The 20,255-nt window shown below is 40.7% G+C and overlaps 1 protein-coding gene across 4 annotated transcripts in view; it reads left to right on the forward strand.

Annotated features, from left to right (window-relative positions):
• LOC109915688 (COP1-interactive protein 1-like) overlaps positions 1-20,255 on the forward strand; it is a 343,206-nt gene that overhangs the window by 169,773 nt on the left and 153,178 nt on the right. For 3 of the 4 annotated variants that reach the window (XM_048610817.1, XM_048610815.1, XM_048610818.1), the window contains exons 6-7: positions 1,102-1,279; positions 2,764-3,217. In XM_048610817.1, coding sequence (XP_048466774.1) covers positions 1,102-1,279; positions 2,764-3,217 — 632 coding nt within the window. The remainder of the gene's footprint in view (positions 1-1,101; positions 1,280-2,763; positions 3,218-20,255) is intronic. The other variant, XM_048610816.1, reaches the window with a different exon arrangement.

Consider the following 20,255-nt stretch of genomic DNA (forward strand, 5'->3'; position numbering starts at 1 on the left):
GAGTCCAGTTAGCAAGAACTTTGTTCATTTCCTATTTGATTTGGAAATACCAGTGGATGTATTACAATGGGAATATGAAGGACAGACAGAGGCATGAAATCATATGACGAGAATGTCTGAGTTTGCTCTCACCCAAATCTTCCTCCCTCCCTGGAACCGGGAGAGTATTGGTTCTTTGATGTTCCTGGACCTAGATTCCTGGTAAAAGCTAATTCATCTTGATAGATAAAATGCCAAAATTCAGGAAGCATCGAAAATGCAAATGGTTGAAGGAGAGAAGCAGCCTTTTTTCTGATATCTGCAGAATTGGAAATTCTGCCCACAGAAACAACTTGGTGCAAATATCAATCTGGTAAATTTAATCTGGTGCTGGAATTGTCTGAATTTGATCGTTTTCATCAAATCCCCACAGTGTGGAATGAAGCAGGATATTTGGCCCAGCAGTCCACACAGAACCCCCTCCCGCCACCTGTAACCCTGCATTTCCTTGACTAATCCACCTAGCCTGCGCATCCCTGGATACATGGGCAAATCAGCATGGCCAATCCATCTAACCTGCACATCTTTGGACTGTAGGTGGGAACCGGAGCACTTGGAGGAAACCCACACAGACGGGGAGAATCTGCAAACTCCACATATTTGCCCAAGGTCGGAATCAAATGTAGGTCTCGTGTTGTGAGGCAGCATTGCTAACCACTGAGCTACAGTCAAACCCAAGAAGAACATGCTCTGCCTGGATGCTACTGGAGTGCCTTGAACATAGGCATTTATTTCAAATAATGGATCTGATTTTGAACGATGTCTTCTGAGGCACATTTGTGGGAAAATATTTTGTGCACAAATAGTTATCTAATATGCAATGCTCTCTGTCTCGAGAGGCCTTTCTTGAAACCTGGATGATAGAGATGGATAGCTTCTGGATTTGCTTTGATTTGTTTTAATAATTGACATTCTCTACAGGATCAGAAGTCTGCTTGTTCCATAAAGCAGTTGGTTGCCTGCACTAAAAATAGAGTAAAACAGAGTAACAGAGCCAGTAAACCATGTAACTCGCATGTATTCTTTCTAACAATTTCCTCCCCTGTCCTTCTGTGACTCCAGGAACCTGGGCCAGCTAAAGTGGCAGTGACCGGTTCAGGGATCCCTGATCCAGAAAAGGTTCCAGATTCACGGTCCAGCCTGTGGCAGGAGGAGTTTCATGGTAGAGACGTGGAGACAACTCAAAATTGGCCTCCTCCTGATGGTGGCTGTCATGGAGGATTGTTTTCCCTGAGAGAGGGTAAGTGGAGTGAGTGTCTTTTCAGGTATCTACATTAAAGTCCTCAGTGCTGCAAATGTAAACTGTACAGTTTAATTTCAATTTGTTTACATATGTTTTTTCCCATTATTGTATTCCAGGTTGGTACTCACATGGCTTGGAATTTTTAAACTCTACGTTTGCTTTCTCTTCAGCATTTTGAATAATCTATACTTATGCTCCAGTTATAATTGCAATTATTAATCTCTTTATTTCCAATTTGCTGTTGAATAGCCCAAAAGGCCTTCGACATTTTGGTCAACTGAGCCTGTTCCAAATTAATTGCAGTTAAGTCTTGATGCGGTTCAGTGCAACCAGCGTAAACGTTTATGTTGGCCTGCTGTATCCACAAGGCTTCATTACTCCTCTATCCTTTTGACATTTTGCAGAAAACTAATTAATTTAAAAATTTTAACTGATCACTGAAACAAACTAACTGTACAGTTCTTTTATATACTTGTTGCAATAATTCAAAAAATCAGATACGTCAATATTTAATTATTAAATATTTCTTTGTAGCTGCCCTTTATTAATGGATTGATATTTCCACATATCAGAGTATTAGAGACTCAGTGTGCTCATGCACATACAAGTTCATAATCAAGGAGAGATTGTACATCCCCACATTATGCGTACTGCCCATTATTTCACGTGTAATATGTCACTCTCTCTCACACACAGACACAGAACCCCCACCACCACCACCACGGTTTCTGCTCACGAACACTATTCAAATCATCTCCAAAAAATTTAATTAGAATGAATGCTCGGTAATTACTTACATGATGCATAAAATACTCCCAATGTCCTGGAACTGCATCATTTCTCACCAATAAAAAATATCTTAGGCAGATGTGAGATCATATGATGTGGTTCAAATGATTATTTCCTGAAACAATCATTGATTCCTTCCCATCTGAGCCTCCAGGGTTACTTATATTAGTATTCCAAAATGAAATATACATAATTTACAGAGGATGTTTTCTGGGATTGGTGCCGTAATGTTTGTGTATTCTGTTTTGGGATAGTTGCTTATAAAATTTGAAGCACTCATCTCCTACCCTTATCCCATGCAACATTTCAGAATAATTTCCCTAATATCGAAAATGCAAAATAATCTTTAATGTCCAAGCTATCCAGTGTATCTAGTATTTTGAAATTTTAAGTGTAATGTTTTGAAAATTGGTACATCAATTGCTGCATGAATGTTACATAAACCGTCTCGCTATTAGCAAGAGGGACTAGATTCAGAGCAGGTTTAGGTGAATCTTTTTAGGCTGTTAAAGTTCCAGATTTTCAACGGATGGGTTACCTGTTTACACATGGTCATTTATTTCAAGGTAGTATGTATTACTGAAGAAGGGTCCCGACCCAAAACGTCAGCTTTCCTCCTCTGCTGCTGGACTGCTGTGTTCCTCCAGCTCCACACTGTGTTATCTCAGTATGTATTTTAACTTTTTTTCAAGCAGGTGATGTCCATCCCCTTGATGTTGTGTCTGATCATAGTTCTGTTAATGGAGATGAAGTGGATAGAGGAAGGGTGCAGTCTCTTGACCAGCAGAGGCAAGAAATATGCATCCTTTCGCCTGCCAGCAGTTCTTCAAGCAAGCACAGTACAGAACCTGGTGGTATTCCCCGTTGCCCATCACCAGTGTATAGTGATCCTTTTCCGTCAGCCAGTAGCTTGTTATCCAATGGATCGCATATCAGTGGGTCAATGAGCTCTTTGGATTCTGAAGCAAGTGGAAGCACAGTAACGAGCACAGATAGTCACCATGCTGAAGCGATGGCCAGAAGAGCTGACCATTCACGAGCCAATAGAGAATTTTGTGAGGCTGACATGAGAAAAGTGGGAAAACGGACACGAATAAGAAGTCCAGAGAGAGGTGAAGCAGACCAAGTGATTGGGCAAGATGGAAGGTAATGATGATTTTTTTCTTAATTTGTATCATGTTGCTTCCTTTAATTTTGTACAGTACTAGTTAAGAGAAGCTGACTAAGTGAGGTGTAGAGAAGATTTATTTTTCTATTTAGCCTTTTGGAATTGGTGATATGGTTTGTGTCAGTATGTTGACAAAATAATTGATCAGATAAATATTCTTTGTAAACATATCCAATGTTCAGTGGATTAGTGTTCTAAAAATACTTTTTAAAATCTTCTATCATTCTCAAATGCATTTACAAGCTGACATATGATTACCTTATTTTTGATTGCAAGCAATAGAATATATAGTATTTTTATTTCTTCTGGCAAATCTTTGTCAAAATAGCCATGCTGTTTTGTTGCCAAACCAAACTGCATTGAAAAATGAGCACTGATCTTGTTTTGTTCCTTTTTATTCTGCCACCTTTAGTTTTTCAGATTAAAAAAAATCATGTATTTGTAAATGTAATTTAGCCCACTTTCTTTCCTCTCATTAAGATTTTTGTGAAGTTTCTTGTTCATTCTTCTGCAATTAAGCATCCATACGCTGCTGAGAAAGGACATATAGGAACTGCATCGCTTAGATGTATTTAAGTGGTGCTCTGAAAATAACAAAAGGGGCCATGTGCTAGTAACAATAATATTACTAGATCATTATTCTTCAGAGTGTAAAATATTCCTTGTCCACCCCACTTTCAAAGCAAAGAATTCATCTCTGGCAACTTTTAACCTTTGCACAAGTGGACACAGAAGTGCAAAGACTGTTGTTTCCTCATAGCATTCAAACTTATGCTTCCATAGGGATCACGGTAAAGTCATAGAGCACTACAGCACAGAAAAGGGCAAGGACACCAAATACCACCACTAATCCCATTTTCCAGCACTTGAACCAAACCTTGTATCCCTTCACTGCAAGTGCACATCTAAATATTTCTTAAATATCATCGTAGTGAAATTGAAAGCAAGAATCCTAACAAATTTTGGGCATTGTATTCACTAATTTTTTAGCATCTTCTGCTCTTTCCCATTTGTACAGGCAGAGTCTGATTTGCGGATGTGGGATTGAGTTGAACTCCAAAGACCTGGGACAGTAATCGTGGCTGATACTTCTATGCAATACTAAGGGATTACTACACTGTATCTTCCTTTCTTTTCTTTTCTTTTCTTTTTGGCCTGAAGGAAGGCTGTTTATTTGACACATTGTTACGACCAAAGTTTGAATGAATTTACTCCTGTCCCATTCCTACAATGTAAAGATGGTGGGGTGGCATGGTGGCTCATTAGTTAGCACTACTGCCTCACAGCGCTAAGGAACCAGTGATCCTAAATCACATTTTTCAGCATAGCCTAAATATTATTTTCTGCATGGAACCTGCCTCAGAATTTCTCCCTCCTAATTAGTCATTCCTCCGTATCTGTGAGGGTTCATTTCCTGAAAACTCCTGCAAATGATGAATTCACAAGTGTGGAGCACAATAACTTGTGTTAAATATAGGGCTACATTCCCGGACCCCACAATTATTTTATGGGCTGAAATAAATGAGTGAGTACTAGCTGTGGAAGGGGCAGTACAGTGTAGACCTGCATCTCTCCCAGCCACTCTGCGCCCTTCTCATCCTTCACCTCCAAGAGCAGATGTCCTCAACCTCCTTCATCCTCCTGAGTACTACATCTTTGCTTATGGAGGGTTGAGAGGAAGAGCTTTGTGCCAGAACAGGTCGGAGAAGGAAAGTGAGAATGCTGCTTAAGTGGAAGTTGTCGTGAGTAGGTGAGCTTTGCCTGTGGCTTTTGAATGATGGAGTTTAATTTGGATAAATGCAAGATATTGCATTTTGGTAAAACAGACAAGGGGCAGGGCTTACACAGTTAATGGTAGGGCCTCCTGGGTAGTGATGTAGAAGAGAGAATTATCGGGGTTCATGTTCATAATTCTTTTGAAGTTTGTATCACGTACAGATAGTGTGGTTAAGGCGTTTAGCGTGCTTGCCTTCATTGCGCAGACCGTTGAGTATGGGAGTTTGGATGTCATGTTGAAGTTGTACAGGACATTGGTGAGACCTCTTCTGGAGTACTGTGTGCAGTTCTGCTTGCCTTACTAAATGAAGGATATTATTAAATTGGAGAGGATTCAGATATGATTTACCCGAATGTTGTCAGTAATGGAGGGTTTGAATTATAAAAATAAGCTGGCACTTTTTTCACTGGAGTGTTGAAGGTTGAGGGGTGACCTTTAGAGGTTTATTAAATCACGAGGGGCATAGATAAGGTGAATGGCAAGGGCTTTTTCCTAGGGTGAGGAGGTTCAAAACTAAGGGACATATTTTTAAGGTGAGAGAAGAAAGATTTAAAAAAAAGACATGAGGGGGCAACTTTCTGTCAAGGTGGTTTGTGTGTGGAATGAACTTCCAGAGAAAGTGATGGATGCAGGTACAGTTGCATTTTAAAAGACATTTGGATAAGTACGTAAATAGGAAAGATGTGAAGGGATATGGACCAAACGCAGACAAGTGGGTCTATTTTAGTTTGGGAGCATGGTCAGCGTGGACTAGTTGGACCGAAGGGCCTATTTGCATGCTCTGACTCTGATTCCCGTGCAGTTAGCTGACTAAGCTCTGATCTCTGCGATTCTACCCTTAAACGTCTCTGATTCTCAACCTCTTTCTCTATTTCAAGACCCTCCTAAAACTTCTCACTTTGACCAAGCTTTTAATCATCCCTTTGCCTTCATCCTTGCCTCAGTGTCAATTTATATTTTACACTTCTGTGAAATGCCTTGGGACTTTTTTTTTCTGTCATGAAATGCTGTGTAAATACAAGCTACTCTTATTAGTACTTAAGTACTTAGTAACAGGGCAGGTGATACCCGAGAGACCCAGAATGTTGTGGGGGACCTGTGTTAAATCCCACCAAGGCAGATGGTGGAATTTGAATTCAATAAAAAAAAATTTTGAATGAAGAGTCTGATGATGACCATGAAGCCATTGTTGATTGTCAGGAAAACCTATCTGGTTCACTGGTGTCCTTTAGGGTAAGAAACTGCCATCTTAACCTGGCCTGGCCTATGTGTGACTCCAGACTGACAATAGTTGGACTCTTAACTGCCTTCTGGGTAATTAGGGATGGGCAATAAATGCTGCCTAGCTAGTGACGCCCTCATTTCGTGAATGAATTTAAAAAAAAAGCAAGTGGTGTATTTATGCACTGAACTCTTTGGCGAGTAATTTTAACTGTGCAGATTTATCAAGCCAAAGTATTATTTTGGCTTTTAATTTTGGGTCCTTTTGTTTGTTAACTTCATCTTTCTTTTTATTTGCTTGTTCCTTTCTGCAGGTGCTTCCTTCATTATAAACAGACATGTTGACTTAGCATTGTGATATTGCATGTTTAGTGTTAACGTTAAGTGCCATTGGTTTGGGCTAAGTATTGATTAAATCCAATCCGTGTTTAGTTTTGATTTGAGCAGACTGGGAAATTGCTGAGCAGAGGCTGAAGTGACAGTATACGTGAGTTAAGATCAATTGCATCTTGGTAGTTGGCTATGTGGGACGGTAGCAGTCTAGGAGCAGGTCATTTACCCATTTTCTTAGCAGCCAACTGGAACCAAGATCTGAAGAAGACTTGATTCACGCAAGTAAAAATTGTATGAGACATATGGCAGTACAGACTGTGTTTAAACTTAATGGGAACCTGCTGGGTATATACATAAATAGACAGCTGAGACTATAATTGAGCTTTATGATTTGCTACTTAATCCAGGAGTTCAAAGGTTTTCAGAAGATTTGTAGCTCAGGTTGTGGATGAGGTTGTAGACTTGCCAAGCTGGTGTATTTGGTTGCAGATGTTTCGGCACCCTGCTAGGTAACATCGCCAGTGCACATCTGGTGAAGCGTTGGTGTTCTGTCCGGCTTCTAATTTATATGCCTCTGTCTGCTGGGGTGGTTGGTATATTGGGTCCAGTTCAGTGTGTGTGTTGATGGAGTTCCAGTTAGAATGCCAGGCCTCCAGAAATTCCCTGGCATGTCTCTGTTTGGCTCGTGCTATTATGGATGTGTTGTCCCAGTCGAATTCGTGTCCTCCTTTGTCTGTGTGTATGGAGACCAGTGAGAATTGGTCGTGTCTCTTGGTGGCTAGTTGGTTTTCGTGTATCCTTATTGTCAGTTTGCCCCCAGTTTGGCCTATGTAATGTTTTTCATTGTCCTTGCATGGTATTTTTATATTACGTTAGTTTTATTGGTTGTGGGTATGAGATCCTTTGTTTGTCAGTAGCTGTCATAGGGTGGTTGTTGGTTTATGGGCTACCCTGATACCTAGGGGTCTGAGTAGTCTTATGGGCTTCTCAGATGTTGATGTCATGGGGTGCCTGCCTTCCTGATTCATCCAGCAGTGTGGCAATTGTCTCTTTGGCTAGGTCGATGTTTATGGATGTGAATAGTGCTGTTACGTCGAACGGTATCACTATCTCGTCCTCTTCTTTTCTGGTGTCCATGGTGATGTTGAGGAGTCCTTGGGAGGAGTGGATGGAGTGGGTAGTGTTGTCAAGTAAGTATTTCAATTTCTGTTATAGTTCTTTGGCTAGTCTAGATGTTAGCGTACTTGGTAGTGAGACATTTGGTCTGAGGGGGTCCCCTGGCTTGTGTACCTTGGAGAGTCCATAGAAGTGGGATGTGTTGGATCCCTCTGGCTTCATGTTTTTGGTAGTCTGTCTTGCTGATATCTCCTGAGTTGTGTAATTTCTTCAGGGTTGTTTTGATCCAGTTCTCTAACTGTGGCATTGGATGTATCGCCATCTGTTGGTAGTGTCTATCTGTTATTAGTGTGTTAGTTTTCTCAACGTATTGGGCGCTATTAAGGATTACTGTCATGCATCCTTTTGTCCGCCAGTAAGATTACTATGTTTCTGTCTTTCTTTCTTGAGTCTTTCCAGGGCTTTCTTCTCTTCTGTGTTGAATGTGTTCCACTTACCTTTTCTGTTCAGTGTTGAGATTATTGTCTGTATGATGGTATGTTGAATTTCCTCTGAGTCCGTTGTTAAGTGTTGATTCCAGTGCAGCCAGGAAGTCTGTTTGTTTGGCGTCTCTGTCGTTATAATTCAGTCTGGGTACTAGAATGGTCTTCTCAGTGTCTGTAAGTGGCTGGCCTGAGATATTCTTGATCCATGTTTCTGTGTTGGCTGTGTCCTCTTTTTGGGTAAGTTTGGATAGTTTTTCTTGTAGGGCTGTTCTTTGTTCTAGTCTTTTGTTGTATGGTGAATGGCTTGTTTCAGTGTGGTTGTCCATTCTTGGTCTGTTGTGTTGGAGTATAAAGTTTTTAATATACAAAATAACCATCCAAGTACTGTGAAAAACATTACATAGGCCAAACTGGAAGCAAACTGGATACATGAACACCAACTAGCCACTAAGAGACACTACCAATTCTCACTGGTCTGAATACACACGGACAAAGGAGGACACAAATTCAACTGGGAGAACATATCCATAATAGCACAAGCCAAATAAAGACAAAGCCATGGAATTCCTGGAGGCCTGGCATTCCAACTGGAAGTCCATCAACAAACCCATTGAACTGGACCTGATATACAAACCACTGCAAAGCAGAACCGGAAGTAATGCCAACCACCCAGCAAACCGAGGCGTGTAAATAACAAGTGGGACAGAATACCAAAGTTTCACTGGAGGCGCACTGACAATGTTACTTAGTAAGGTGACGAAATGCCTGCAACTAAATACACTGGCTCGACGAGCAAGTCTACAACCTAATCTAGGACTGAGGGAAGCGGGTGAGTGGACAGAATTTCTCTAAAGCACCAGCTAAGAAGTTTGACCATCAAATTATTTTCCTATCATCAGGCTAGCATTTCTACTTTCACCCTTAAATGTTGGCAACCCTTAATCACTCTACCCATTTTAATTCAGAATGAGGGAAACAGGCACTTCAGCATAATGTCATTAGAGCAATGATCGTTACATTAACACTTAAGAATGTAATGTCTAAAACATTTTGTGGATTCTTATTAGATAACATAAATTTCAATGAAGCCCACTTTTTAAAATGCCTGTTTGGGAGAATCTTAAGTAGTCAGAATTCTTATTTTTTAATTCATTCATGAGATGTGGGCATCCCTAATTACCCAGAGGAGCACTTTGCTGTGGGTCTGGAGTCACATGTGGGCCAGACCGGCTAAGGGCAGCAGGTTTGCATCCATAAATTATATGACAATTGATAAAGGTTAATTGGTCATCATTAGGTCAGCTCTCTATTCCAGATTTTAGTGAATTCAGATTTCACCGTCTACCATTGTGGAATTTGAACCCGTGTCCCCAGAAGTTTGGCTTGGGGTTTTGGCTAGTCCAGTGAAATTATCACTAAGCCATACCTCCCCCTTTCTGGATCATTTCCAGTAACAGGAAGCCTCCCTAAGGACTCCCTTAATTGCAAATTATTTTTTTACCCTGTTTTTAATTAATTAGCTTGTTCTTTATCCATTCACGTGACAAGGGCTTGGCTGGCTAGGCCAGCATCAATTGCCCAGAGGACAGTTGAGTCACCCACATTGCTGTGGGGTCTGGAGTCACATGTAGACCAGACAAGATAAGGATGGCAGGACCTTAGTGAGCCACATGGATTTTTCTGACAATTGGCAATGGATTCAGAGTCATTATTAGACTCTTAATTCCAGATATTGAATTCAAATTCCACCATCTGCTTTGGCGGGATTTGAACCCAGGTCCCCAGAACATTACCTGGGTCTGTGGATTAGCAGTCCAGCGATAATATCAGTAGGCCATTGCCTTCACAAACAGGTTGTCTATTGGTATGTTGGAAAGACTTTTTCTGGAATATTGAAATGTTCCCCTTATTAGACTTTTTTGTAGTAAAGGCAAATAAACCATTAAGCATGCAAACTGTATTCTGTTTTTCAGAGTACAATATATTATTTTCCCTATTTATTTAACATCATATTGTTGTACAGACTTTGTTGTGGCAGCTGTGCTGTTCTGTTAAGGCAGTAGGTATGCTTGGTTTAAAATGGCTTAATCCCATCTAGTAGTTCTCCTGAGAATTAGGATAACTGATTATTTCAACATTTCAATGTATGTATAATGTTGAAATGGTCAGTCTTTACAGGTAAATGATATGGCACACAGACAGTTGCCCAAGCGTGGAATCGAACTCTGGTTCCTGGTGCTCTGAGGCAGGTTTCTCCTTTCTCCGGTTTCTTTTCTATATTTTTCATCTACGGATTTTCTCAAAGAATTATTCCCGTCATATGGGAGTTTCTTATGAGGGTTTCCCATGTACATTTCTTGAGGGAAGCCTTCAGGAGTCTTTCAGATGTTTCATTTGACTTCCTCTCATTTGAGTGCCTTAGAGCGGCATGGTGGCTCAGTGGCTAGAACTGCTACCTCAGAGCACCAGGAACCCGAGTTCGATTCCACGCTTGGGCAACTGTCTGTGTGGAGTTTGCACATTCTCTCCATGTCTGTGTGGGTTTCCTCCAGGTGCTCCGGTTTCCTCCCACAGTCCAAAGATGTGCAGGCCAGGTGGATTGGCTATGCGAAATTGCCCATAGTGTTCAGGGAGGTGTAGATTAGGTGGGTTATAGTGGGATGGGTCTGGGTGGGATGCTCTGAGGGTCGGTGTGGACTTGTTGAGCCAAAGGGCCTGTTTCTACACTGTAGGGATTCTGTTATTGAGTTAGGCAAAGCAGATTTGTTTTGGCAGTTGGAACTCTGACATCCTAAAATGCAGCCAGACCAGCGGAGTTGGTTTTGGATGATTGGCTTTCATGCTGGTGCTATTAGCCACTTCAAGGATGCTAACATTAGTACGCATGTCCTCCCAGATGATGTGGGGAATCTGTCTCGGAATTGGCGATACTTCTCGAGTGTTTTGAGGTGGCATCTGTATCTAGTCCATGTCTCGGAGCCATACAAAAGAATGGGCAAACTGACTGTGTTATGCACAACAATCATAGTATCGGCATGAATGTCATGGTCGTTGAAGACTTTCATCTTTGAGTATCTGAAGGAGGCACTCGCATATTGGATGCGATGTTGAATCTCCCTGATATTAGCCTTAGATGAGAGAGCTTCTAACGTAAGGGTTCCACGTCTAGGAATTTCTGTGTTGATCTTAAAGAGATGAACTGGAACTTAGGGGCCTGTGATGGTTTGGAAAAGTATTTGAGTTGTCTTGAAGTTGAGACTGAGGAAAATTCTTTGGTATACTTCTTTTGAAGGCATTTAAGTCAGGCTTGAAGAATCTCCTCAGAGAGCAGAGATGACGTTGTCATCCGTAAGCAAGGTGTCATTTTTTTTCTTGTAGAGCACTTGGAAGCTTGTTCTTGACAAGATGAAGAATAGTGGCAGTGAATAGTGGTGGAGAAAAGGGTGGGTGTGAGGACACAACTCCGCTTGACCTCAAAAGATTTTCATATTACCATTGTGAGGGCCATGTCTGTGTGGAGAAGACGTGGGATGTTGATGCCCTGAACATCTGGTTTTTGACAGGGTTTTCCATAGCACTTCCTCATGGACCAAATCGACAATCTCTGTCAAATCGATGAAGGCCGCATAAAGTAGTTGGTGTTGTTCCTGACATTTCTCTTGGAGTTGTCAAACTGAAAATCTTGTTGATAATTGCACAATTTGGTCAGAAGTCATACTGGCTTTCAGAAAGGGTTTTCTCGAGTCTCTGAGATGGTGCCTAGCAAGGATTCAGGCAGTGATCTTCCTGGTGACAGAGTAGGAAGATTGCTTGGTAGTTTCCATGGTTCACTTCGACTCCTTTCTTGAAGACGGTGGCATTGACAACATCCCTGAGATCGACAGGGATTTCTTCTTTGTCCCAGATTTTCTGGAATAGTTGATGGCAATGATAGACAAGCTCTGTTTCTCCAAGTTTGGAAATCGACACTGGAATCCTGTCTACACCTGAGGATTTTCCATTCTTCATGTTTTAATGGCAGCTTCCCCATTCTTAATGTGTCTAATGGCAGCTTCAGTGTCCGCCAGACTAGATGAGGGTCCAGGATCATCTTTGGAGAGTTGGGGAGATTTTCTCAAATGCGTCCTTGTCAATGATATTATCGTGGTTTAGGAGTTCTATGAAGTGTTCTCCTCACCAGATGATGTTTCCTCTGCCTTTTTAAAAAGATTGCATCCTTGCTGTGTACCAATTTGAGGGCAAGAGTGTTGTTGCTTTGGTGGCACGAAAGAAACCTTGAGTGTTGAGCTTGTCAAGAAGAAGTTGCAGCTCCTTAGTTTTTTCAGTCTAACGTTGATTCTTGATTTCCCTTGTTCTTCTTTATAACTCTACTTTTGCTGTTTGAGTTCTCCTCTCTGTCTCACTTATGATGTCTTGCCAGGCATGGAGAACTTTCCTCTTGTCAATGAGGTCTTGGATGATGGTCACATTCTTGTTGCACCAGTCTTGGTGTTTCCTGGTCTTATAGCTGATGGCTCCTTCAAAACATGAGATAAGTACTGTCTTCATTTCTTTCTGGATTTCTTCCATTCCATTAAAATTAACTCTGGAGATTTTGGTGAAGGCATTGTTGGACATTTGCGAATCTACTCAGCTCTTGAAGCCGTTCAGTGTTGAGCTTTTTTTCTGTTTCTTCATCTTCAGCTGCTTCTGGCATTTGATGGACATTGAAGAGCGGATGAGATAGTAGTTTGTCCAGCATTCCTCTGCATTGATCATCTCTTTCATAATGAGGATGTCCTTTTGGTCTCGGGATCAAATGATGGCGTGGTTGATCGTGAGCCAGTACTTTGATCACAGATGCCTTCCAAGAAGTCTTGAACTTGCCTTTTTGGTGGCATAGTGTATTGGTGATAACCAGCTGATCTGAAGTGCACTGGCACACGATTTGGGAAGAAGGGCAAAGCTATTTGAGTTACCAGGATCCATCAACAAACTGGATGGACCTTGGTCTCTATTCAGTTGCTGATCTCCCTGGATCTCACTAGTTTGCGGGAAATCTGCTGAAAGATCTGTTGGCTGAAAAATCACTTTACTCAACCATATGAAAACCTGTGATGGAAACTCATGACCTTAAGTAGACACCTTCCTTAAAGTGAGGGACAGCTGGCAATGACCAATGTCTATACTTTGACACTAAATTATCAATTCTTGAAAGTAGTGGTAAAAATGATGCAGGACCATTTTTTCCTTACTTGGTTACAAAATTTCCTAGTTACAAAAATTAATAACTGAGCCCTTTTTATTTTCAGATTAATCCCCTTACAAGCATTGTAAATAAAAATATTATTTACTCATTTTGTGAGAAGGGCCTGCCATTTCAGTTTGAAGTTGTTAATGGCAATACAAAAGGTTGCAACCTAGTTTTTGCTGCTTTACGTCTGCGAATGAATAGTAGAAAAGTAGTAATTTTAATTTTTATTGAAAATGTTAGCAAAGTCTAATTGAGATAAAAATATTATTTAATGAAAGTAAAGTTGTATTCTTAAACCCTGTTAAATGCAGTATGCCACTGGGAATGTACACTAGTTATTCTCTTACCCATGTAACTGTACCAAATAAGTTTGCCGAAATGCATTGGTTCAAATGTCAGAGTTATTTTATTGTAATTTTGCTCCCCCACCAAACCCCCCCCCCCCCACCCCCCCCCCCCCCCCGCCCCCCACCCATCACCATGTGAGATGCATATTGTGAAATTCTGTCTTGAACAACTTTTATCTAACTGTCTTTTATTACCATCTTTGTCAAATCTAGTTATTTTATTCTTGGCAGAATGCTAGTCATTGTTTTGGAACTGAGAAGAAAGAAAAAAAAGGAAGTAGAGAATTTGTTTGTGTATCGTATGTATAAGTAAATGGGCAATCAGACATGAGTTACCAGCTGCATAAGCTACACACGGCTATATACTGTTTGTTTTTAAACTTTCTGCACTGATCCATACGCCAGTCTGATAACTACCTCAGCAGTTCACCGTTCTGTAGCTTTTTTCTGAATTTAACTAGTTCATTAATGTCAAAAGCAATGCTTCTGTACTGTTCTTAAATTATGTTGAAGTGCCTTGAAGTTTATCATTTGGTTCAGATGATTAAATCAAGTCTGAAAAGTTTAAAATTGAGACTGAGAGGCCAGCAAGAGGGCTGATTATTCTTTTAGTAAAACAGGTCAAAGCTTTATTTTCATAATGGGAGATAATTAATTTTGTTTTTGGGTTAAAGAAGATGGTGTCACTGCTGTCTGAAAATCATATGTGCATAGAAGAAACATTATGCAATATTGCCTTTTAACCTATCCAAAATAGTAGTATTAGGCTTTCTTGTTTTGACCTTTTAGGGTAATAACAGTGGATTGGGAATTTTCCTTAAAAGGTTATGAATGAAAATTTGCTGCAGCAATTGAGTTACCAGCTTTCCCTCAGTAGGTAACTAGTTCCTGCTAGTTATTTGACTTGAGGTTGCTTGGCACAGTGCACATGACAATTTCCATCTGTTGCTTTGAATACGTAATGCAAGAAAATGCTGAGCATTTGGAACTCTTGCACAGTTTGGATTTTTGTAAAACAGAAACAAAAATCTTGGAATTTATATATACATGGCTCTGTGTTTTAAAAAAAACAATACATATTAAAAACATGAATTGGTAATATCTATGTGATTACATCATAAAGAATGCCATAATTGTTGTAATTTTCCTTACAACATTTATCCTCTGGTTGTTGACATAATTTCCCCATCCTTGTCACTCTAAAAAAGAAAAGTAAATTGACTGTAATAAATTTGTACATTACAAATTTATAATTTACTTCAACTTTTTACTTGTATATCAAAAGGGCCAAGTCACTTCAAAAATAAGGATAGAAACAACATATCCCTTTCTAGTAAATTTAGAAGAAAAATGACTTCATAACATGTTTTAATCCAGTCCTTATCAGTTAATTAAGCTTATGAAAGTTTATTGTAAGAATGCCCGATACTAATAATTCACATTGCTACTTTTTTTTAATCTTTAATTCAGCTGTAACACTGCTGTGGCATTATTTTGAACAGCAAGATGGTTTGCCTGATAATCTAGCCAATATTTATGTCTCAGCAAACATCATTTATCTCATTGCAATTTGTGGAACTGTGCTGTGTAAAATTTTTGTGCCAGGTTTCTTCCCATTATAGTAGTGAGTGCATTATTAAAACTGTAGGTATGGTGCCTCATCCAGCTATCTGCAAACTAGTGCTGTCAGAAACCATTTTTTAAACCCCCTTTGCACAGATTTTAATTATTATTATTAGGTAAGTAAAATAATTTACTGGCTTGCTGCATTGGTGTTTTGACTAGTGATCAGCTTTTTGCTCCACTCTTTCACCATGATCAAAGCTATGCTTGACCCTACTTGACCCAGTCTGGGCCAATCCAACCAACACATTCTAGCCCAAACAACTGAACACAAAAACTTGTAAGATTTGAATTCGAGTTAGTTCTGGGGTTAGTGGTTGGGAGACATGGCACTATACTACTTGGTTGTGAAGTGCTTTGGGATATCCTGAGCTCATTACTTAAATGTCTAAGTGGTTCATTCAGCTTATTTTAGCCTTTCTTTATTCCCTTGCAAATACCACTTGAAAATTCTTTGTAGCTAGAGGAAAGTCCAAACAGTTAAATTCTGTTTTTATGGTTTCAGATTTATATTGCAAATGTACCTTCAATAAAAAAAAACCGAGGAAATCAGAAACCGTATCAAAATTGCTGGCAAACTCCGCAGGTCAGGCAGTATCTGTGGAGAGAAAGCAGAATTAATATCTCTGGTCCAGCAACCCTTCAGAACTGATTGTGGTTAGGAAAAGGTTGATATGTACGCTGAAGATGGGGTGAGGTTGGTGGGGGAAGGAGTAAATGATATTCTTCCAACTCCTTACCCCAACCACCACACACCAGGCCTATCATCATATGGATTGCTACCACAAACAACCCATTATCAGCGACTAATGGTCCCCAGTAGCAGCTGATCATTCTCCCAGGCTGACCTCTGCCCAGTCCGTTGGTCTGCCCAACTGTGTTTCTCACAGTGCCTCATGGTCTCACATGCTTTCTCCACCCCCTGCCCCCCAATATTTGTGCCAACTGGCTGTCATACGGTAGATCTGTTGGCACTATCTTCTGCTAGAATTTTCAATATTTGGCAAAATAGGGGAATCTCACAATGCACGTTGTTGGGCTAAAATCCTAAAATAGACCAAACTTTCAGGATACTCCAGCTTCAGGTTTAATATTTAAGCTGACTTCTTTCCTGGTTATAGAAATTTTATGATGTAGTTGATCTTGATCTCATATATAATTATTTAGTCAAGAATTATACTTGCAAGAATATAATTGAGGTAAGGATGCTTCCAGTAAAGCCCAATGAGCAGAGTTTATTCACCAGGTCTGTGCAGTTATGATGCTAAAGCAGCCTGCCAATCCGTGCTGCTCATCAAAGACTAAATGACCATTGCCAAGCAAACACTTGGTGCCTTGGACTTGAATGTGATCTGTGTTTCTGCTCGTGTTGCATTTGCCTATATATATCAGGCATTCATAAAAAAAGCAGCATCACTTTGACTAGACTACTTTTGATGCCTGGGCATTTTGTGTGGGCATTGCGAAATGAGAAAGATCATGTCTTTGAGAGATACAAGGGTTATTGGTTCATTCGGATCTTCCATAAAAAGTCTCGAATCTTGTTTTTCTTGCATCTGCAGTCCATAATAGGGCTTTTGAAATGACTGCTTACAATATGAAATGCCTAATCTTGCCACGTTAGAAGAGTTGACCTCTGAGGAGGAATGCCTTTTTATTCCAGATATTTCATGGAACGAAAAAGAGATTGCTTCAACGTTTATGATCATGGGAGACTCTGCTTAGCTGCTGTAGGTGAGAGATGCAGTGTGGTCTCCTTTTTTCCTAGATGCTCCTGATGGAGTCGTGAGAAGTTGCAGTACCAATTGTTTTTAGGAATGTATTTCACTGTAGGTTAATAACTTGGATGAAGAAATAGAAAGTTGTATACCCAAGTTTGCAGTTGAGAGAATTGGCTAATATGTATAAGTGAAATCATGCATTCATGATGTCAAAAGGCAAATAAATATTTTTTAATGGGTAGAGATGAAGAACTGTGATGAGCAATATGATTAGATATGCTACTATTAATGAAAGGATTTTTTTTTAGAAAGGGTACTTCACTTGAGAAAGGACATGAAAGATTTGCATAGGTCATGAGATTTATTACAGAAGATCCAAAAATCAGGGAGTATGATTGTGGTTATCCTAGAAAAGGTGTGTTGTACTCCTTTTGAGTAGAAGAGAAGATTTGATAGAGGTATTTAAAATTTTGAGGCAATTATTTGGGATAAAGAGAAACTATTCCTAACAGATGGAGATCAGTCTCCATGTAGCACATCTTAAGGTAATTGGGTAAATGGCCATAGGTGACAATTTTTTTTAATGTAATGAGCAGTTAGGATTAGGATCACAACACTTGATAGCATTGTGGCACACAGACCTACTTGTAGCCTTCAAAAAGGAATTGGACAAGCAGTGGAAGAATAGCAAGCTGCTGATAAGAACAAAAGAACAAAGAAAATTACAGGACAGGAACAGGCCCTTCGGCCCTCCAAGCCTGCACCGACATGCTGCCCGTCACAACTAAAACCCCCTACCCTTCCGGGGACTGTATCCCTGTATTCCCATCCTAGTCATGTATTTGTCAAGACACCCTTTAAAGAAGTCACTATAGTATCTGCTTCCAATACCCCACCCGGCAGCAAGTTTCAAGCACTCACCACCCTCTGTTTTTAAAAAAAAAAACTTGCCTCATACATTACCTTTAAACCTTGCCCTTCGCACCTTAAACCCCTGGTTACTGACTCTTCCACCCTCGGAAAAAGCTTCTGATTGTCCAGTTTGTCCATGTTGTTCATAATCTTGTAGACCTCTATCAGGTTGCCCCTCAACCTCCATTGTTCCAGTGAGAACAACCCAAGTTTCTCCAACCTCTCCTCATAGCAAATGCCCTGCATACCAAGCAACATCCTGATAAATCTTTTCTGTACCCTGTCCAAAGCCACCACATCTTTCTGGTAGTGTGGCAACCGGAATTGAACACCGTATTTCAAATGCGGCCTAACAAAGATTCTATAAAGGTGTAACATTACCTGCCAATTTTTAAACTCAGTGTCCCAGCTAACGAAGGTAAGCATGCCGTATGCCTTGTTGACTACCTTTTCCACCTGCATTGCCACTTTCAGTGACCTGTACACCCAGACCCCTCTGCCTATCAGTACTTTTAAGGGTTCTGCCATTTACTGTACATTTTCCATCTGGATTTGACCTTCCAAAATGCATTATCTCACATTTTTCCAGATTAAACTCCATCTGCCATCTCTCTGCCCAAGTCACAAACCGATCTATGTCCAGCTGTGTCCTTTGATGGTCCTCATCGCTATCTGCAATTCCACCAATCTGTGTCATCGGCAAACTTGCTGATCAGACCAGTTACGTTCTCCTCCAAGTAATGTATATCATGTATATAAATTAGAAACAGCAAAGCTCCCAGTACTGATCTCCTGAGGAACCCCACTAGTCACAGTCCTCCATTAAGAAACGCACCCTTCCACTGCTACCCTCTGTCTACTATGATCAAGCCAGATTTTTATCCATCTTGCAAGCTCACTTCTGACCCCGTGCGATTTTTATCTTCTGTATCAGCATCCCATGAGGGATTTTGTGAAAGGCTTTACTGAACTCCATGTAGACAACATCCACTGCCCTACCCTCATCGATCATCTTCGTCAATTCCTCAAAAAACTCAACCAAGTTAGTGAGACACGACACGACCTCCCTTCACAAAACCATGGTGCCTCTCGCTAATGTCCCCACTGATTTCCAGGTGGGTGTAAATCCTGTCTCGAAGAATCCTCTCCAATTTCCCTACAACTGACGTAAGGCTCACCGCCTATAATTAGCTGGATTATCCTTGCCACCCTTCTTAAACAAAGACACAACATTGGCTATTCTCCAGCCCTCTGGGACCTCTCCTTTTTGCCAGTGAGGATACAGATTTTTCCCTCAAGGCCCCAGCAATTTGCTCCCTTACCTCTTTCAGTATTCTGGGGTATATCTCATCAGGTCCTCGGGACTTGTCTACCTTAATGTTTTTCAAGACCCCCAATACCACCTCCCTTTTGATCTCAGCATGAAACAAACTATCTATACCCTTCCCAGGGTCATCATCCACCAAGTCCTTCTCCATGGTGAATACTGACGCAAAGTTACTCGCTTAATACCTCTCCCATTTCCTCTGGCTTCACACAAATTCCATTCCCTGTCCTTGAGTGAGCCAACCCTCTCCGTAGCTACCCTCTTGCTCTTTATATATGTATAGAAAGCCTTGGGGTTTTTCTTAATCCTGTCGGCCAATGACTTTTCATGACCCCTTTTAGCCCTCCTGACTCCTTGCTTAAGTTTCTTCTGACTTTCTTTGTATTCCACCCTTGCTTCATGTGTTCCCAGCCTCCTAGCCTCCTAGCCTTGACAAATGCTTCCTTTTTCTTTTTGATTAGGCTCATGATATCTCTTGTCATCAAAGGCTCCCTCAACCTGCCATATCTATCCCCCCTCCTCCACAAAGGAACGTGCCAGTCCTGAGTTCCCAGCAACTTACACTTGAAAGCCTCGCACATACCATGTGATGTGATGTGTGGGGAATGGACACAGATTGGGTGGGCTAGTTGGGCCTAGCTTGATTTTTCTTTCAGATAGCACTGATTGGATAGGTTGATCTTCTGATCTATACTAAACATTGTGCAAATGATAAAAGGCCACAACTTGCTCATAAAGCTGTTTGGTCTCTTTAAAAATGAAATTTTGACTGGAATTTGCACTTAAGCTTGAGTGGGACAGATTCAGCTAAATCTAGGAGCGTTCTTGAAAAAATATTCATTCACAAGACGTGGGCATTGTTGGCTGGCCCAGCATTTGAGGGGCGGCACGGTGGCTCAGTGGTTAGCACTGCTGCCTCAT

Source organism: Rhincodon typus, chromosome 23 (genome assembly GCF_021869965.1).
Source record: "Rhincodon typus isolate 14 chromosome 23, sRhiTyp1.1, whole genome shotgun sequence".
NCBI classification, from domain to species: domain Eukaryota; kingdom Metazoa; phylum Chordata; class Chondrichthyes; order Orectolobiformes; family Rhincodontidae; genus Rhincodon; species Rhincodon typus.